The following is a 20,687-nucleotide window of genomic DNA, read 5'->3' as shown; positions in this document are numbered from 1 at the left end:
TGTACCTCATTGTGTCAGATACCATACAAATGCCAAGAGCTCAGTCATCTCTAAAGAATTCACGGTTCAAAAATAAGACAGAAAATTTAAAATTATGTGGGGCAAGAAAAAAAAAGCTCTCTGAAAAAGTACTGCTAATTTGGGGCTGCACTTTTTCTGTGCACATTTAACCTTTTCTTCACCATTCTGTACGTAAAGAATTCGTATTTTGGCTAAAGGACCTGTACTTTAATGTACTGAAGGGAAGCTGCTGAATCAACATATATCGTGATTAAGTTACAAAGGATGTACTCTTCATTAAACAATAACATGATAAATGTTTCTTAACCACCTGCAAAATGAGAGGATATTTTTCAAGGTTTCAGACCCTCTTGCATGAAAAGATGGAGACAGAAGATTAAGTAATACATTGTTCAGGAGCAGGATACTTAGTTTATATTCAACTGGAAACTAATAGAGGTATTGTAAGTAAGCCATGGAATAGAGAAGTATATGAGCCAGCACTGTGCCCTTGTGGCCAGGAAGGCCAATGGCATCCTGGGGTGTATTAGAAGGGGGGTGGTTAGTAGATCGAGAGAGGTTCTCCTTCCCCTCTACTCCGCCCTGGTGAGACCACATCTGGAATATTGTGTCCAGTTCTGGCCCCTCAGTTCCAGAAGGACAGGGAACTGCTGGAGAGAGTCCAGCGTAGGGCAACGAAGATGATGAAGGGAGTGGAGCATCTGCCTTATGAGGAAAGGCTGAGGGAGCTGGGGCTCTTTAGCTTGGAGGAGAGGAGACTGAGGGGTGACCTTGTTAATGTTTATAAATATGTAAAAGGTGAGTGCCATGAGGATGGAGCCAGGCTCTTCTCAGTGGCAAACAATGATAGGACAAGGGGTAATGGGATCAAGCTGGAACACAAGAAGTTCCACTTAAATTTGAGAAGAAACTTCTCAGTGAGGGTGACAGAGCATTGGACCAGGCTGCCCAGGGGGGTTGTGGAGTCTCCTTCTCTGGAGACATTCAAAACCCACCTGGACATGTTCCTGTGCGACCTCACCTGGGCGTTCCTGCTCCAGCAGGGGGATTGGACTAGATGATCTTTTGAGGTCCCTTCCAATCCCAAACATACTGTGATACTGTGATTCAAGGCTTGTACTGATTAATTGCTTACGTAAGCATGCACTAATTGCGCTTGCGTGAAGGGCTGCCAGTGTGGAAAGGTGGATCAGTGGACACGTGAAGAAGACTATGAAAAGACCCTCAGAAGAAATAAACACCTCCCCAAGAGGCTGCAATACTGTAAAAGGCCATTAGATGGCAGTAAAGACCATGAAATAACTGACCTCATATTGACGTACTCATTTCTTAGTATCGATTTACTGTATGTTAAAAATTTCCAAACATTGTGATGAATATGCAATAGTTGTGTAAATATATGCAATGCAAGAGCGTCCAGTCGTGGCAAACACTTACGGTGGAGAATCCCCAGTGGGACCCCAGGGCTAATGAATAATAAGTAATGCAAGAGTGTCCAGTAATTGGGGTGACACCAGTGCTGCTAATTAAGAATGACTGTTTAACAGTATGATTAACTACTGTTCAGTCAATTTCTTTGTTTCATATTACACTGTAAAACATAAAGTTCATGTTTAAATATTTATTAATAATACTTAAACGCCATAACCTTCCTAAGGTGGTATTAGGGGTATAAGAATCAGAAACCAAGTATATCTGAAAATAAAATACAGTAAGCAAATTCATATTTTCAAACAACAGAAGTAATGCATTAAACAAATTCGGAAAACTGCTGAAACTGAAGTATCACTTCAGGCTGGCGGGGGGGGGGGGGGGGGGGGGTTGTTTCTAATTCCATTGTGCTATATCCAACATACAGAACTCATAAACGTTATAGACTTAATGCCCACAATTCATAACAATTAGCTAGACACTGCTAAAATGGAAAACAAGTGAAAAATGAAAGGAAGTGAACTATTCATACCAATGGCAACCGCAGTCTCCTGTGAATCTCCAGTAATCATTTTTATTGCAACTCCTGATGTGATAAGCGTAGTAACAGCTTCTTTTACACCAGTCCGTGGAGGATCAATTATTCCCACAAGACCCAAGAAAGTCAGCTGTCCTAACTCAGGACCAGAAGCTAAGGCCAGAACTTTCAGGAGACAAAAAAAAAAAAAGAAGATTTGAAATTAACATTTACATCAGCATTTTAAACAACTGCTAATATTTCTTTGCAAAAATGAAAACTAATGACACACAACTATATGTCTGCATATTGACCAAAGTGCTGAAAACACTTTGAGAAGCTTCATTCATCTGAGTATTTTAACTGAAATCAGCTTATCCCAAGCAGATGTTCAGAAATGAGACATAACTGAACTAGCAGGTCAGCATAAAGCAAAGGGTGGGAAGTGCAATTCTTTTTTTTTAAGCCTTGGTAAGCAATATCTTTCCTTAAGTATTCAGGGTAGCCTACTTATGTATGTTCCCTTCTTCTAAAGAGTAGTCTTTTTACCAGACATATACATTCCAGCTTTGAAAGATAACTTTACTATTTGTTCTCAGATTAAAGTGTTTATATTTTCACTGCGTGGCAAGTGAAGGGTGTCTAGCTTTATGGTTTCTCTGTGCATGCACGGTCTTTTATGCAAGATGATGACAGGAAAGATCAGTTAATGTATTTTTATTTTATGCCCTCTTTTTTTTCTTTTAGAGAGGTAAATTTTATTTGGTACATGCTGAGTATTTCTGGAATGCCTTTTACAGTAGAAATCTTCATTCAAATATATTTATATGACACTAAAGTTGTAAGAGAAAAGCAAATTCACTGTTTTCAAAAAACTACGCTGGATTTTTTTGTTTGACAGTAGTCTGAAGCAGACACAAAGAATGACTGTCCAAACAAGACAGGCACAAAGAGATACCACTTCTGGCAATCCACTCAGTTCCTACTAATTTGTATCTTGGGCATTTCCTGAGCCACACAGTACCCATATCTTCACATTAAAAAGCTGTGGATGGACTTAACAGCCCTCAGGATCTCTTTACAGAGGCCAAAGAAAACCAGTCATGTATAATGGTTGTCCACAATCAACTCATATCAATCATCTTGTGAAAAACGCTTTCAGTTGTATTTAAAAGTTTATACACCTTATTAATATAAAACATAATCCTTATGGCATCCTCTGACTTGCAGTCAGTTGTGCTGGCCTAACTCAAAAAGGTGCCAGGACCCAAAATAATAGAAAAACAAACACATTCACATTTTTAAAAATCCACAAAAATCTATGAGATAATGAGATATGGAAGCTATCAGGTAGCAACGTACTGTTCTATCATGGTCACATGCAAGAGATGGCAGGAACCAGCAATGCCTTATCTCCCCCCCTTTGCAATTTAATCATGCTATTATACAGGCCTTAGGGAACAGTACTTGTTTTCCACTCCCCCATTTTAAAAGAAAACTAAACAACCCAGTGGCACTTAATGAACAATAAAATTCCCAGTGCCTTGTTTGGTTTTTTTTTCAGATAAGGAGTGTCATTGTAACAAAGTTATTTTGAGACACAAACGGTCTTACCTCTGAGTCCTGCAGAGCCCATAGATGTCTTCTCTTGCTGGTACTGCTCCCGCTGCTGCTGAACAAGAGGTAGGGTCTGCCCCTTACAGTTATATGATGTACAGTACCTAATGACTTGTTCATAAGCACCTTTCATAAAGCAAATTTCAGGTTTATCCTAAAAGGAAAAATAACGGTTGTGCGTACATGTGTATATATGCATAAATATATATGAGTACATACACACGCATACATTAGAATGACATGTCTGTACTTCTCTAAAGAGTCTTCAGAATTTAATGCAAATCAAAGTTAAATTTCTAAGCCTAAAAATCTATTCTTTTGAGTATTTCTATATCCTGTACATTCAAGAGCAGTACTGCAAAAAGAACCAAGCTAGTAGTCAATATCTCATTTCAGTAGCCACCATACACATTAGACACTGTGGGGCCACAGTGTATAGACTGAAGAAGCCACGCAAAGGACAGAAACGAAACCTACACAGAACATTGGACCTGAAAGACCTTCAGCTTATCATCTAACCAGCTGCATGGGTCATTAAACACCACCTGCACCCTCGTGCCATGCCTAACGATTCTCAACATTTTCCAGACAGCTCTCTAGCCTTGATGATACCAAGGGACTGAGAATCCACCACCTGCTGTGAATACAACTCCAACGCTAAATCAACCCATCTTTTCCCTTCCCCCCTTTTCCATTAGGAATTGCTGCCTCAGCTTAGTTTCCAGTCACTGATTCTCATCTTCTCTTCCCTGTTGGGCTAAAAAGCTCTCTTTTAATATAGCTATTTTCTCCCTGTGAAGGGATTTATGCACAGTAGTCAAGCTACCTCAATCTTTCTGATGAGCTTAACTGATAGAGCTCTAAATTTCTAATCCCACTGCATTTTCTTAGCCTTCAAATAATTTATGCTCCCTTTAGAATTGTTACAAATTATTCAACAATCTTTTAAAATGCTGACACCAAAACACAAACACAGTAAATACTTATGTGGATGAAAATCATATAGCAGTTCCTGCTCAGTACTCTTTATACATACAAAGATAATACAACCATATTATCAATACAGATAAAAGCTTTGTTTCCAAAGCAAAGATTCTGCTTTGGTACTTGAACACTGTCAGCAAACCTTTTTTTGGTCAGAAGTACTAGTAAATTTTCCATCAATCCAAGATAAAGTCTGTTGTTGCGCATATTATCTAGAAGGTTCCAGTTATCAGACTGGTAGTAACTATGTAAAAATCTGTAACAAAAATATTCAGCTTGGTCTAAATGAAATATAAATGCAAACATATATGTGAAAGCACCAGAAGATGTAAAAGAGGTTAAAGAACGGTTTGTACTGATAATCCAGGACACTGTTGACGTCAATAACTTCTGTTAACACTGGGGCATGTGCTGTCTGCATAAAACAAGAAAAACCTGTGTTTTCAAACTAAAGAAATTTTAACTATTGAACATAAATGCATCTTCTTACTCTAAATTAATTATGTAACTATGTATCCCTGAAACAGCAGAATATATTGGCATCATTTAGATGTTTGAGGAGGGAGGGAAGAGAAGGATGAAAAAACAGTCAGGTCTACATTCAAAGTCTCAGCTATCAAAACACTTAATTTCCCAGTATGCTTTTTATGGAAAAAAAAAATCTTGTGATTCTTGATCTCATCTCCACTTCAGAGTTTGAAACTAAAGCTATGACTATTACCAAAACATATTCCCAGGACTGTGCACTACTACCAGCCTGCCACAACCTCTGAAGTGAAAAATTAGGATATCAAACAAGGTGCACAACCATTAGAGTTAACGCACAAGGAAACAGTGAGTTTACCTGCTGCGTTCTGTGAACGCATTTAACAGCCATCCATTTTTGTTCTGAGCTGAAGGGATATTCAGCCTTCCTTATGTAGTCTTCCTGGAGTCCATCTAAACCCATCTGTATAAAACAGAAGTACCACCGTAACATCAAGGGCTTTCCTTTTCAAACAGCTACGCAATTTGTTGACTTGTTGAGGCATCTTAGTTAACAATCATTACTTCATTAAAAACCTGTTTCATCTTCAAAGTTGCTTTTGAGCACACTGCTCCAGTTTAGACAAACTTCTGACAGACTAGTAATGAAATAACCTAGAAGATACTTTCGGGTTTCAGCGTAAGTCAGACCATGTAATGCTAGATAGTACCTTTGATCCAAGGATCTTGAAATACTTTGTAGATTATGACCATCCACAAATACAAGTCTTGCAATAGCTAACAATGTAGCTCTTGATTTGACAAAAGACATTTAAAGCTGCAATGCCTTTTCCTTTTTCTTTTCTTTTTTAATATCTTCTATGTAATTTCTCTGCTAGGATGGCCAACAAAATTATAACACAAAACTGTGGCAAAGTCTGGAAAAGGCAGGTCACTGATTTTAAGTTTGAATGATTCAACCTGAGATGACTTTTTTTTAGGCATCGCAATCACCCGAACATTTAATCTGAAACTAACCATGAAGACTCCAGACAAAGGGCATTTCATTCTGAATGCTGTTTTCTCCCCACCCTGATGCAACTCACAGCATTCTGTGCTCTACCCTTAACCAAGTGCAGAGAAACTGCCAATCAAAGAAGCTGCAGAAGCAGCAGCCTGCCCTAAGTCACTCTCAGTACAAAAGAGAGCTTCACAACTACTTCACTACCTCCTTTCCAGATGTGAACTGATGTGACTCCTGTTCTTCTCAGTTTCTATGGGCTCTTGCCAAAATAATGTCATTCTAGCCCTTTCCAGTCAAAGACTGGGGACTTGGAATGGGTCTCAGCAAGAAGACAGATACATCTCAGGTCTTAATTACGCAGGGAGAGAAATAGTGTAATGCATTCACCTTGTAATGCTTTTATGAGTTCATTCATCATCACAGAAAAGAAGTCAAGTGCTAAGATGCCTTGCCACATTTCTCAGCAACTGTAACAGGTGTGTAACAGCATTATTTAAAAAGCAAACCAACAAAACATTTAACCAGTGTCCACAATTCAAACCACCTGTGCCCCACACTTAAAGGGCACTATAAATGCTGTAGTCACCACCAATACATCAGTTATCAACTTCTTACTGCTTCTGATGAGAACTGAGAAAGAGACGGCACAATCAATATTCAACAGATAGCATAGTACTGTCATTTTGCCTGCCACAAACTAAGTGCAAAAAAATTAAAATAAAGATTTTATTTTAGTTCTAAATAATTTTCTCTTATCTTTCCAAACACCCAAAGATTTCCCACAGATAACAAACATAAGACATCAGCAGTTGTAATACAAACATAGGAGCCCCAAAGGAGAAGAAAATGAGAAAAAACACTCAAAACTTATTTCTACACAATTCCCACCTGCCATGAATCCAAAAAGCACCATCAAGTACGCACCTTCATAGCAAGCGCAATTAAAGCCCCTTCTGTCGGCTTCCCCATTAACGTGTTGTTCCTAATCAAAGCATCATTGCACACGCAACCGGCCTAAAAGATGAGGAAGGAAAGGGGAGAAAACAGAACACAAAGTAAATGCCATACAAAGCTCTTATGCTACATCATGAATTAAAACTCACTTCCCTGTGCCAAGATCTTACCTCAACAATTTTGCTAATGGATGGGTTGTTATAACCATGAATAACTTCACCATCGAGCATTACTTCTCCAAACCTGTTATAACCTACTCCTGTAACCTGCAAGACAAACAGCCAAAGGCAGTATGCAATGTAATGTTCGCCAAGTTCATAAACTGTTTTCATCTCAGCTTTTCACTATGAACTACTCAAAACTTTAAAAAGGCCATTCATAATGACTGATTTTAGCCAGAGTGAATAGACCCTCCTTCCGGGCCCCTCAGTTCAAGGACAGGGAACTGCTGGAAAGAGCCCAGCGCAGGGCAACAAAGATGATGAAGGGAGAGGAGCACCTCCCTTATGAAGAAAGGCTGAGGGAGCTGGCTCTCTTTAGTTTGGAGAAGAGGAGACTAAGGGGGGACCTCATTGATGTTTATAAATATGTAAAAGGTTGAGTGTCATGAGGATGGAGCCAGGCTCTTCTCGGTGACAACCAATGATAAGACAAGGGGCAATGGGTACAAACTGGAACACAAAAGGTTCCACTTAAATATGAGAAGAAACTTCTTCTCAGTGAGGGTGCCAGAGCACTGGAACAGGCTGCCCAGGGGGGTTGTGGAGTCTCCTACTCTGGAGACATTCAAAACCCACCTGGACACATTCCTGTGTAACCTCATCTAGGTGTTCCTGCTCCGGCGGGAGGATTGGACTAGATGATCTTTTGAGGTCCCTTCCCATCCCTAACATACTGTGATACTCGGCTTCTAATGCAGCAGGTGCTAGACTAAGGAACAGAAACTCTTGAGGGCAAGTTAATCAATGAAATATGGATTAGAGCTGATTTTTTTAAGTAGCAGTTTTATTCCTTAGCAGTGTATGTTGTTTCCTGACAGTATTAGGCATGCTTTCTTTTTTACTTCCTTCTTTTGCTTTCTAACTTTTTCCTCCTATTTGCCTTTATCCTTGTTAATAGTGCATATCTCCCCTGCAGGAGAATGGAAGTACAGAGCAGAGTCCCATTTTCATCCAGTAAGAAAAAAAAAAACAAAAACCAAAAAACATAAAACAAACAAACAAACAAGAAAACACTACATTGTTGAACAGCCTCTCAGCTGAGACTCAGAAAGGCGGTAAAAACAGTAAAATTGTAATTTTACTGCATAAAAAACAGGCATCCCACCAGGATCCTAAAAAAGTCTTCATGTCTACAGCATTAACAACTAATATTTCACAGCCATTGCAACTTCTCTTTTAACTAGGAAAAAATGTAAACATATTGCACTAGTAGTAAAGAAAAAGCAATTACAGTATTTCTATAGTATTTCTAAGTCTAAGAATAGAAAAATAAATACCAGTATATACATGGAAACATAAACGACAGGAAAGAAAAACTTCAAGTATTTATGCTTATGAAAGTCAATGACAAGACCCTCCGTTCATTGTAATGTGAAAAAAATACCCTGATCAAGAAGAGTTAGAGAATTCAAGAACTTGTTTAAAATACTCCCATGATACCACATCTAGCTCCACACCTTGCTGCTTTTCCATTTCTGCTGCTTTTGCTCCTATTTTGTGCATTTACTTCAGCCTTTGCAGCAATTCCCCAACCTCAGCAACCACCAGTTCACATCCTGCTCCTACTTCCAACTCCACCCAGTACGAATACACAAGAATGACAACACATATGCAGTATGAAGGGTTCACGCAGTACATTGTCTTTTTAGCCAAAAGCTGAATATCCCTATGTTGGTAACATAAATTTTATAGGCTTGCAACAGGAAAATTGCCTCAACTTTCTGTACTGAATAAAAGCCACAATCTCTCAACTTGTCTTTGTACTGCGTCTCAGCATCTGTCTCTTATTGTGACATACAGACACTGAGAGATTTAAGAACTTAATAATAGGAAAAATTCTTCTGTAGTCAGAAATGGCCTAGATATCATAGCTCAAAAACTGCAATACTAAATAAACTGGAGGACAGAATTAGCTGGTTCTGGAGGAACAGGAATTTGATGCAACAAATCTACGCTTTAACTGATGCTTTACCTGCAGTATACTCAAGCATGTTTCAGCTGATACACACAACAAAGTAAAAAGGAAAATTAAAGTCCAAGACTACATACAACAAAACATACTAAAGTTCTCACTACATACCTCAGCATGCTGCCCATCTGAAGTAAAAATATGAGTAACAGTCATTTCATTCTTTGTCAAAGTTCCAGTTTTATCTGAACAAATTACATTGCAACACCCTGAAATAACCAATTAACATTTATAAGACAATGCTTGTTTAGAACAATGTAACAAGAACAAAAGTATTGAAGACAAGCAAATTACTAGAAATACACTGCAGCTGTCTTTGTGAAAAACACAAAACAGAACTTAACAAAGACAGCCAATTTTCAACTAATGAAGAGCTTTACAAGATTCCCTGCAAGTTTGTCCAATAAATAAATAAATAAATAAACCCCACTAATTAAAATCCCAAATGCACAACTGGTCTGAAATGCTTCCATTCACTACCTCTCCCCTTCACTTTATTTCATTGTATCTCAAACTACATTACTGAAATCTCGATTGCAGCTCCTGGTGAGCAGGGAAGCTACCAGCCTGCTTTACAGCAGTCATTCTTTATCAAAAAGCACATCTGACACTAACCACAACACTTTTGTCACAGAAAAGCACAACTTACTACTAAACCTGCAAATTTTAGTAAGTGTGAAAAGATTACAGAAATGTGAAAAATGTATATGCCTTTTTAACTCGGGAAAATAATACTTTGAGTGTTGCAGTATCTTGACTTTCTGGACACGGTAGCAGGAATTGCAAAAACCAAAGAAAAAAACTTTAAAAAGGCCATTCATAATGACTTCACAACACTAATGAAACTCTGCTAGAGGCACTAGAAAAAAATATTTCCAGTCTTCAAATGCAAAAAGAAATTAAAATGCAGCAGAATGATTAACTTATTTCCATTTCTTTTCCATGTGCTTTACATGTTTCAAAGCTGAAACTGTGTACAGAATGTTTCTAAGCTTTTATGATTTAAAATTATTATAAGTTTTAATATGAGCAGCATAACATCCTGAAGGTGCATTATGATTACAGAGCTTTTTCTAATACTCAAGCTTAGATTTCTTTGCAACTGTCAGTATCATTCCTGAATTTACACCAAAAATTTCATTTAAAAGACATTTTACAAGCCTTTTAAACAAGAACATCTTAGTGCAAACAAGTACAGAGTACTCCATACATCCAATCACTCTGCAGTTTAGAGTATTGCTAGTGTGACACACTATTAATTGGCAGTTTATCTCAGTAAAAAGAAAAAGAGCATAGTTACAGGGCCCACAAAAACATATACCCAAATTCTGCGTAAAATGCATGCAATTTATGAATGTTTTAAAGATACCACCATTTTTGATAGCAAAATAGGAATACCTGCATTACTGTAACCATTAGTCATCAATATTTGTGCTCATTTCCTAACATTTATATCAAAATAGTCTAAGTTAGTCTAGTCATACCTAAAGTTTCAACAATGGGCAGTTTTTTTACAATAGCCCGTTTCTTCACCATTCTCATCACACCGAGGGCCAGTGTCACTGTTACCACAATTGGGAGTCCTTCAGGGATCGCAGCTACAGCCAAGCTGTAACAGAAGTAAATACACAAACCTTGCCTTAGAACATCATACATGAATACACAGTAATGATAGCATTCACACTTCAGAACACTATCCCTGTAGCTGCCTGCTCATTGAGGTCACAACAGAAAGGAGGCAGCTGCCGCATGATTCTAGTTGTGTACCACTCATTATAGGATACACACTGAAGACCGGAAAAAAATGCGACAAATCAGACATTTCTACTCATGCAAAAGTATGAGGAAAAATTGGAGGAGAGGGAGAAATCAATTGTGCATCTGTTTTGCCTACACAAAACACTAATCAGGACTGTGCAAAGCAGCCCAGATTGTGAAGAGTAAGTGTGGTCAGCACTAAGCAGAACTGGGAAATGCCACCGCTTCAAGTGACGGCTGATCCACAGCTGTCACTGCCACATCTCCATGTGGCAGCAAGCTAAGGGCAGGAATGCCACAGAAGGTCATTTAAAAAACAAACAAACAACAGCGTAAACAAGATCACAATAACTAATTATACATTTTCAAAGATGCAGTTCCTGGTGCTTTTTTCCTTCCCTTTCCCAAAGGGGTAAATCTCCGGAGTCTGATCCTGTCATTTAAAGAAACACTTGTGCCTTATGCGCTGCCCCTGTAATTAGCAACTCAGCAACTTTTCTAAGAGTACAGATTAGATCATCTAAATTCAGTGTTACTCTCAGATGGCAACACTCTGGGATTCAGTTTCTACAATATGCTAGAAAATGAGCTAATGAACTACATGACAAGGCTTGTAGTAACTTAGTTTTGTCTGATGCCACTTAGAAAACTACATTTACTTTAGTGACTCAGTGACAGAAATTCAAACTGTACAACTATATTGTCTGTTTGCAGATGTTCCACAAGACACTGAGAAATCACCATACAAATGCACTGTTTAAGAGACTGACAATAGCATATTGTATTGATAAAAATTAGTATGAATTTGCTTTTTTACAGCACAAAGCCTATTTTCATTTTGAATTACTTATGTGAACTTAAAAGCAGAGTCTGTGTTCAAGTATATTATAATATACATCACTAGCTTTCAGACAATTGCTGTAATGCATGAGCTACACTACTTAAAAGCAAAAATCTTACCTCACACCAATTGTGAACATATCAAGGATATGCTTTCCTTGCAACCAACCAACCAGCATAATAACTCCTATAAAGAAAATAGTTGTCAGGATAAATATAAAATCAACACGTACTGTAGCCTCATGGGGACAAGAAAAAGAACTCAAATAGCCAAAACCAATCTTATCATTGCACTACCTAAAAAAATCCATTATTCAAATTCCATTAATATGGCCAAGGTGAAGAAAGTTTCTGTCAGTCAAGTTGCCCAATCACACCAGCAGTGAGATACTATACTCATGCACACCTTGAATCATAACACAAGACACACTGCAATTCAAAAGGAAGCATTTAAAAGACAACAACTGAGTCAGAAAAGCATGTTTGCAGAAAGAAGCAAGTAAACACCCTTATGATCAAAGTTACGTTGCATTAGTAATCTCAAGATAATTGGCAGCATGAACTCAAAGTGACAAATAAACTGAAGTGCCAAAATATTTTTTAAAAAGCGATCAAACCTTCCAAGTTAGTTTCAGTTATATAATAATCTGTAATTCCTCTACATATATTCTCTTACCTATTATACCAAAGGAATACAAGGAAAGCTGTTTTCCCAAGAGATCCATGCTCTTCTGCAGAGGTGTCTTTGGAGCCTTGATGAACAGTAAACACATAGCAGTTAACAAGCACAGGTTAAAAACCATTAACTAGATCACATATTACTTCAAACGTACAAACTTCAAGACATTGTCAATGAATGAGATGCCGTTATACCCTGTGTCTCCATATATTTACTGTATGAAAACAAACAACTCTGTTCCATTCTTGTGTAGAATTCAGGAAGATTCCAGAATACGTCAATTAAATGAAAAATTTGTTAGAAATATTATTTTGGAGCTTCATGATGCTTACAGCAACTCTAATACAAAAGGCCATATCAAAGATTTTATGGGTAAAAAAATAAAGTCGCGCTGACTAAAAGCACTTCTTCCAAGATCAAAAAGTTCTTGATAGCAAGAATAAAACTGACTTTTCAAGACTGAGGCATTAGTGCCCTGGAAGGCCAAGTATATCTCTGAAGGAATTTGTTAATCATTTGCAGAAAATTAATTTTAGCCAAATAGAAAGCTATGGAAATATTTAGACATTCTAGTGCCACAAAAAAAAAGGCATAGAAAGGAGGAGAGCACACAAAGCAAATAATTTTAAAAACAAACAAAAAGAGGAAAGTGGATTTTTACACTGGGTGTCAGTAAGCTTGGGATCTTTAATAATTATATGGAGCAGACTACAGTATAGAAAGCACGGCAAAAAAAATTTTAAAAAAGGAAAACAGGGTCATTATGAAATCTGTTCAACAAGTTATGAAAAAAGTGCATACAATCTATATGAGAAAGCTGCTATCAAGTTTGATTCACATTAAAAATTAGTTTATTGTAATATAAACATCAAAAATAACCCTACAATACTCTGATATTTCAGAACGTTGTTGATGTAGAATGTTCACATAGGGTGTTGGTTTGTTTGGGGTTTTTTTTCTCATTAATAATTACTCTTGTTACAATACAAACTAAATATTATTGAGCAGATGACCATATTTTCCTCACACGTGTACTAAGGTAGATTCCACTTTGGTGACTGAAGAGCAGTATTCCCTTCAAAGGTGCAGCAAGGCACTGCAGCTAAAAACATTGGGTTGGTGACGCACTCCTGGCTGATGCATTTAATGCCCTTAGTTGCTTTGTTTTGATAGATTTCAGAAATGTATATCTCCAGAAAACAAAGTGCTGCCCATACTATGCCTGACCATGTCCTGACAGCTGGAGATAGAGTGTCTCCTTATGACCCTACATTGGGGAGGCAGCCAGAGAAGCAGCTGGAAGGCCCCAGATACACAAAGCACTCAAGAGCCTGAATATTCCCACGTGGATCAATGCACTGCAATAAAGAAAAATCACTGGGGGAGTCTGAACCAAAGGGAGCTTATAAAATGATAAGGTAGAGATCATGAAGCAGCAGGAGACACACGCATAACCCTGAAGTGCACTGCTCATCAAGGGAAAACACACTCCTGTGCATGCAGCACACAAATCTATCATACACAAATCTATCTTTTGCACAAAAGTAGTTACACCTGGAAAAAAACATCCTTCCACAAGTTGTAATGAGATCTGTTCCACTGAAAAGGTGCAGAGTATTATTTCCACAGTTAATATTTTTAGGTCAGCTATAGATATTTTGTTGCACTTAATCACTACTTTCACGTTCAAAAGCCAAAATTTGTTTCACTAAAGAAAATTATTAAAATCCAGGTAATTGAGTTTAACTAAATTTCTATGTAATAAATTCAAAGTTTTAATGAATGAAATATACACTTATAAAATATATCTCTGCTGCTAAATATTCACTCTTACCTCTTCTGCTTGCATCATTTTAAAAACCTCCCCAAATTCAGAGTTTTCTCCTGTTCCAATAACTATCCCCTAAAAAAAACAAACACACAAAAATAAAGCAAATCCATACCTGAAGTTTAATTTTAATGTCAGTGTTTTCTCTCGACAACTTTTAGTCAAACAGTTGGAAAATGCCATTTAGCCTGCTACGATTTTGTTAGTTTTGTTTATAAAATTAATTCTTGGCACAAGTGGGAAATATTTTTGCTAAAAAACATTTTGCCTCTGTGAAACAAACTGCTCTTCTGTGCGTTGCTGAAGTATTTAGTAAGTATCAGTAACAAAACTCAAACATGGTAACACTTGTGTAGCACTGGCCTCAACTGTATTTTCAGCTACAGATTTTCAAACACGTTAATGTAGTTCTAGAAGCAAAATATCACAGCCTGGACAGAAGTTTCACATCATCTGCTCCCTATAAATTAGAGCTCTCCTGACCGTAGATTAGTTTCATTTTTAAACCAGTGTCTGCAAAAGCACCAATGAGGAAAGTTCTGCAGGGTATCACAGGAAAGTCTTCCATATTTCCAGTAAAAATTTCTATCTCTATTCCATATCTATTGCTTCAGAAAATGCAAAATATATGTAGTCATTACAGTAAGCGACATGGTTTCGTGCTAGTTAGGTTAGGTTATGGTTGGACTCGATGATCCTGAGGGTCTCTTCCAACTGAAATGATTCTACGATTCTACATTTCTCAATTGATAGGTGGACTCTGAAAATAAGAACTGCCTTGAAATAGTTGAAACACGGGAAATATTCTTTCCTATCCGTAATGATTTTACCTTTGCTTTTCCACATCTGACCAATGTTCCCATGAAAGCAATATTGCTCCTGGAAGTGAGGTCTCCATTGGTTGCTGCTGGCTGAGGAGCTGTGGATTTAGAGCAAGGAGCCGTCTCACCTGTGAGACTGGATTCATCAATAGAAAGGTCCACAGCCTTTGGAAACAAAATACAAGGATTAAGTAGAAAGCATTACAATCCTTTGTAAGTAGCTAGAAGTTTTTCAATTTTGACCATTAAAAATACATCCTATTTATTTGTGTGACAAGAAGCCATGTCAAATATCGACCATATTTTAAGAATCAGCAAGGCAACAAGCATTCCTAGAGAATATTGCAGCACTGCAACGAGCTCTCACTTTGAAGAGTCAAAGTTTACTTATAATTTTGCATTCATGACTGTTTTTCTATAAAACAGTCAGGAGGTTGCAAACTGTGATGTGTTCTGTCACCAAACAAAATAATTAACTGGGAATGTAAGTGCACATACACATTATCCTCCCAACTCTTCCTCTGTCCACTTGCTCCTATAGTGGCCCATTAAGAACTTGCTAACAAAACGTTTACTTCATAGTGGGTTTTGTTCACAAAGTCTCTATAGGGAAAACGTTATTCAGGCAACTGTCAGGTAGACTAGAGGACCAGAAGCTGCCTTTTTGTTTTAGGTTCTCCTTTTGTGGGTTTTTTTTAGCATGTGGGGAAAGGTAGAGAAGGAAAAGTTAAAAATTAGTTAGTCCATATTCATCAGCTGATATATGAAGAAAGTAAAATTTGTGTTGTTTAAATATAAGCCAAAACAACATAAATAAAGAAAACTTATCAAAGTATACACTGAAAAAGTCTTTCCTCAGCTGACATCAATTCTTATGTATTAATCTACTGATTTAAGTGAGTCTTGAACACAAAGTCAGAATCATAAAACTCTGTTGACAAAATTTGAGTAAAATAATTTTGCATTATTAAAAAGTATAAAGCCACTATTCACGACCATATCACTGAACTTCTAGATAACCTTCTTACAAAAACCAGTGTTGATGGATGCATAATAAAAAACTCAATTGCCAAATCTCTTTAAAGGATATCACTTGCCAAGAGTAAATAAGAACCAGTTACACTGTACTTGGTACCACTACACTATAAATTGTGCTGAGGTTTGCGTTGTGGGGATTTCTTGGTGGTTTTTGCTTGTTTTTGTGAGGCCGTTTTTCATTTGTTTTTCAAGTGGTATGATAACTCTGATGTACTCCAGCTCTACCTGGACAACAAAAGTAACACAGGATGCTAGATCAAAAACAATGTAGTCAATGTTAAAAGAGGATAGCATCTTCAGTGAAGTGCTTTCTAATTAGTCAAATCCCTCTAATTCCTGCTATTGTCTCAAATAGATGTTAGTGCAGTATCCATTTTTAAAAGACAGATGCTGTACTAATAAAGGAAAAGGCACACTTGTCAAAAACTGCAATGAATCTTTCAATCAAAGTCATAAAGAATCATTAATTCCAGAAAGTTCTATAATTATTTTTAATTTCTGATGTATTCCTCAGACTCCAAGTTGAAACCGCATGAAGATACCACTTTGCTACTATTCAGATTTAGCCATGAGCTCTGAAACATTTATCATCACTACCAAAAGGAATTGTGTTCAAAGCCTACACTGTTATTATGTACAGTAGTTCTCCATGTAATATTTTGGCTTTAGAGAAAATTACCATAAAACTTGATGGGACCACTCATTAACATACAGAAAACTTCAAGCCAGAAAAAGCCTTCAAACACATTTTGGAAAATAAGATTGCTCTCACAAGATTAGACTGGTGAAGAAACTTCTTCTCATATGTATGAAAGGGTTCAGAAAGTAAACAGTGCCTAATTACCATTTCTACAATTTTCTAGGACAGCATCACTCCGAATATACTGAAGAGATCTAGTCTTTATCTGAATAGATTATTTCCATTTATTTTTTTAAACCTGCTACTCCACAACAATACCCAGTAGAGACAAGACAAAAATAAGATGACATGTTCTTATTTTCCAATTATCTGCGAGAGTAAAGCGTGGCATAAATTTTCATCTGGTGTAGGGCTACAGACAGCTGAGAAACTTCGAATTCCTCTTCTGCTTTACTTTGTAAGAGGTCCAACCCTGCAGTTATCATAGCATGCTATAAGCTTACAAGCAAGAAAGTAGATGCTGCTGCAACAGCAGTTTCATATCAATGCAGAGACTACACAATTGTGGGGGAAGGAGAAAAGTGTTTGCAGCCACAAAAGCCAAACCCACTCAAATGCTAACTACACTGCAGGGGTTAACAACAGGTGATACAGGCAAATTTCTTAGGAGCGCCACAAATGTGTCCCAGAAACTGGCTCACTTGAGTTTTGTCTATAAAATGAGCACTGATTAATCCAGTATCAGTTGTGGCTATACAGCTCATCACGTCCAGAAATTAGTTTAACATGCTAGATAGCCCAGATATTGGGCAACCTGAGGATGCCCAATCTGACAGAAGAGTAACATGACACCATTCAACCAAAACTATCAAAAGCCAGATGAATATACATACACTCCGTTTTTAGAGAATCTGCAAGTACTATTATAGTGCTATTGCTTCAACCTGAGCACTTAGAGCAGGGCTAATATTACAAATCAAATATTTAATAAACTAGAAGACATAACACACACTGATGAAAAAGTGCCTGGAAGAAAAGATTACACTGGCACAATTTCACCATTTTTCTAATATTCCATTATCAGAGAACACTGAAACTATACTCTAGAGATTAATGCAAATGAAGACTCAAAAGCACCTGCACAAGCTGCCAAAATATCTTATAATTCAGAGTAAAAACAATTATGCTACAACGTTTAACATAGAGAAAAAGTACTCAAGTAAAATTTTAAAAAATGCATTACTACGTACATTGGAAATTTTTTTTCTTTCATGTCCTGTAACCAGAAATTACATATATTGCTAAGAATCCACAGTTACATTTGGGAACTGCATTATTTCAAAATTTTTATCTAGACAGTTGTGAATTCCAACAATAAAACTTATTGCACTTCATTATGCAGCGGTCATGTTCTCCCCTCTGTCCCAAAAATGTTCTTAAATATAAAAGCAATATTAGGCATATACCTCAAATAATCGTAGATCAGCTGGAACTCTGTCTCCAACTGACAGGCAAACTGTATCACCTGGGACTAAATCTCTTGCAAGTGTGTGTTCCACTCTGCCTTCCCGTACACTGTAGGTAAAAACATGAAGCGCACAAGAACATCTTTCCTGGCATTTTGTCAAATAAAAGCATTCACACTGTTTATTATGCACTGCAGTGTTCAGAGTTACTGGTTGCAGCAAAATACCATTTCTGTTCTGCTGCTTGTTTCTCAGAAGTTACACATTAGTAGTATCATTTGAAGTGATGAGGGGCAACAACGTGGGGTAATGTTTTAGGCCCATACAACAGTCTTTAAAATGAGCAAAAGCAAAGCGCCTTCTGTGTCAGCATAACAGCTTCATATAAAGGCACAAAGTTCATTAAAACCTTCTTGTTTTATTCATTTCAGATTGAATTTAACATGACTTAATTTAGAACTGAAAGGACAAACAATTCCATACCAATGGCATTCTGGAGGCACAAGTTTACTAAGCTCCTCAAGAGACTTTTCTGATCTGTACTCCTGCGGAGACATTAAAAAATAAAGCAGATAATATTTTAAAAACAAGCAAAAGTTAAACAACAATAAGATACAGCTAAATGTACTGATATTTATCTTATTAGCAAAGCTGTATTAAAGTAATATTCCAATCGGATAAGAGATGCCCTTCAACAGTTCTATATTAGGTACTTTAAAAAGCAAATACCGTCCAAACACTGAAAAATGTACAGATTTAAGAATTTGCCTACATGCATTTCTTCTGAAAGAATAGTAGAGGTCCTTTACATTTTGCTTCAGTATCTTCAGGGCTTTGTAATACTTGCAGTAATGCTTCTAAACTCAGGGATCAGACACTTTATTAAGTTCTGCAGTTTCATGGGTTAGTATCATAAATATTGTGTTCATGCTCTGAGCCCCAGGAGAACTAAAGTATCACAACTCATCTATAGCTCAACAGATTACAGAATCAGGGTAAACAAAGACAGAATGCACAAACACAAAGCAATTTTGGTTTAGGCACACACTGAGTATAGCTGTGTATCTATAGAATGGAAAAAAAAAATCACTATTTAGAAAATTACTTAAAGATAACTATCACTTTTTGTAAAATTACTGTACAAAATTCAAGCCAGAAGTACACTTTATATGAAGTTAAATATTTAAAAGCAGTTCAATGTTGTTTATTCTGAGTGCTTCTTTACAAGTACTCTTTTATGGCTGAGTATAATACCCATATAGACGCATAAATGTCAATGTAGTTAAAGCAGGACAAATCACACACTTTAGAAAAGGCAAAAGACTTGGATGAAAGCACAGAGCTCTTTACTTAACCATTCACAGCACAATGCATCAAGACAACTACTTCAGTCTTATAAATACTTTACATAAGAGCAATAATCTTACTTGGACAAGCGCTGTCTTACCTGAACGAAGGCAACTGTAACAACGATGAGTATTGCCTGCAAGGAAATAAAAGTAGGTGAGATAAAAGAATTCCAAATGGCCATAAAAGTGATAATATTTGTTTATTTAGTACAAACTAGCAACATGATTTGGAAACAAACTTCTTCATGTTAAAAATCACTCTTTTTCCCTCAGGTCTGTTATGAAAGTGATGCCATTACCTACTTACGTCTGCTGTAGTGATGTCCAAGAACTCAATAACCTTATTTTACTATAAATAAGTTGAATAACTAGATAGCAGTATTGAAGAAAAACTTCCTCTGCTCTATGTTTCTAAAGAGCAAGAGGCAGCACTGGAGAGAGGTCTATGATATAAACAGAAAAATTTGTCTGCACGAAGTGTGAATGGTGTTCTCTGTGAAGAGAACAAAGTTTAAAAGAATTACGTGCTAACCAGATGTGGTTTTATTCAAATAACCAGATAACAGAAGGCCTAAGAATGAAGACTAGAGGTAAGGTAGCAAGCTGAAGAACAGGTCTGGAGCCATAAAATATTCCAGAAAGGGGAAAACAAGAGGAGAATGAGACTCAAGCACTCTGCCCAAGACTCCCGAGGAGTGAGACAGGACACTGGTTATGCTCCAAAAAGCCAAGGTCCCAGAAATCCCAAACAAAAAAAGAAAACAAACAAACAAACCTGCTCATCAGGAATAACCCAAGATAAGAACTAAGGCCTCAATAGCAGACCTTCATAGTCCCCTGTTTCACACACAAGTCTGGTCACAACGCATCAACATAAACACCATGGAGGTTCTAAGCACGTGATGTGAAAGTGAGTGAATGGAAAAAACCTACCACAGAAGTAACAAAGATCTACTTTGTGTAAAGTGAGTGTCACCTTCCCCTTCAACACATTCTCAAATGGATTTTTATTACGTTAATTGAATTTATTATTCAAATTGAGTTGTTACACTGATTTCTTAAAAG

General features: G+C 37.1%; 1 protein-coding gene across 10 annotated transcripts in view; it reads right to left on the bottom strand.

Moving 5' to 3' along the window:
* Positions 1-20,687, bottom strand: part of ATP2C1 (ATPase secretory pathway Ca2+ transporting 1) — a 71,269-nt gene that overhangs the window by 11,036 nt on the left and 39,546 nt on the right. For all 10 annotated transcript variants that reach the window (XM_065051681.1, XM_065051680.1, XM_065051687.1 and 7 more), the window contains 14 exons: positions 19,721-19,756; positions 18,757-18,818; positions 18,274-18,382; positions 15,139-15,294; positions 14,315-14,383; positions 12,478-12,553; positions 11,922-11,988; positions 10,688-10,812; positions 9,315-9,412; positions 7,184-7,279; positions 6,984-7,073; positions 5,415-5,519; positions 3,584-3,740; positions 1,985-2,155 (listed from right to left, as the gene is read on the bottom strand). In XM_065051681.1, coding sequence (XP_064907753.1) covers positions 1,985-2,155; positions 3,584-3,740; positions 5,415-5,519; positions 6,984-7,073; positions 7,184-7,279; positions 9,315-9,412; positions 10,688-10,812; positions 11,922-11,988; positions 12,478-12,553; positions 14,315-14,383; positions 15,139-15,294; positions 18,274-18,382; positions 18,757-18,818; positions 19,721-19,756 — 1,417 coding nt within the window. The remainder of the gene's footprint in view (positions 1-1,984; positions 2,156-3,583; positions 3,741-5,414; positions 5,520-6,983; positions 7,074-7,183; positions 7,280-9,314; positions 9,413-10,687; positions 10,813-11,921; positions 11,989-12,477; positions 12,554-14,314; positions 14,384-15,138; positions 15,295-18,273; positions 18,383-18,756; positions 18,819-19,720; positions 19,757-20,687) is intronic.

Source organism: Columba livia, chromosome 2 (genome assembly GCF_036013475.1).
Source record: "Columba livia isolate bColLiv1 breed racing homer chromosome 2, bColLiv1.pat.W.v2, whole genome shotgun sequence".
NCBI classification, from domain to species: domain Eukaryota; kingdom Metazoa; phylum Chordata; class Aves; order Columbiformes; family Columbidae; genus Columba; species Columba livia.
The sequence above is the reverse complement of the archived record's forward strand: the minus strand, read 5'-3'. Positions and strand labels throughout refer to the sequence as shown.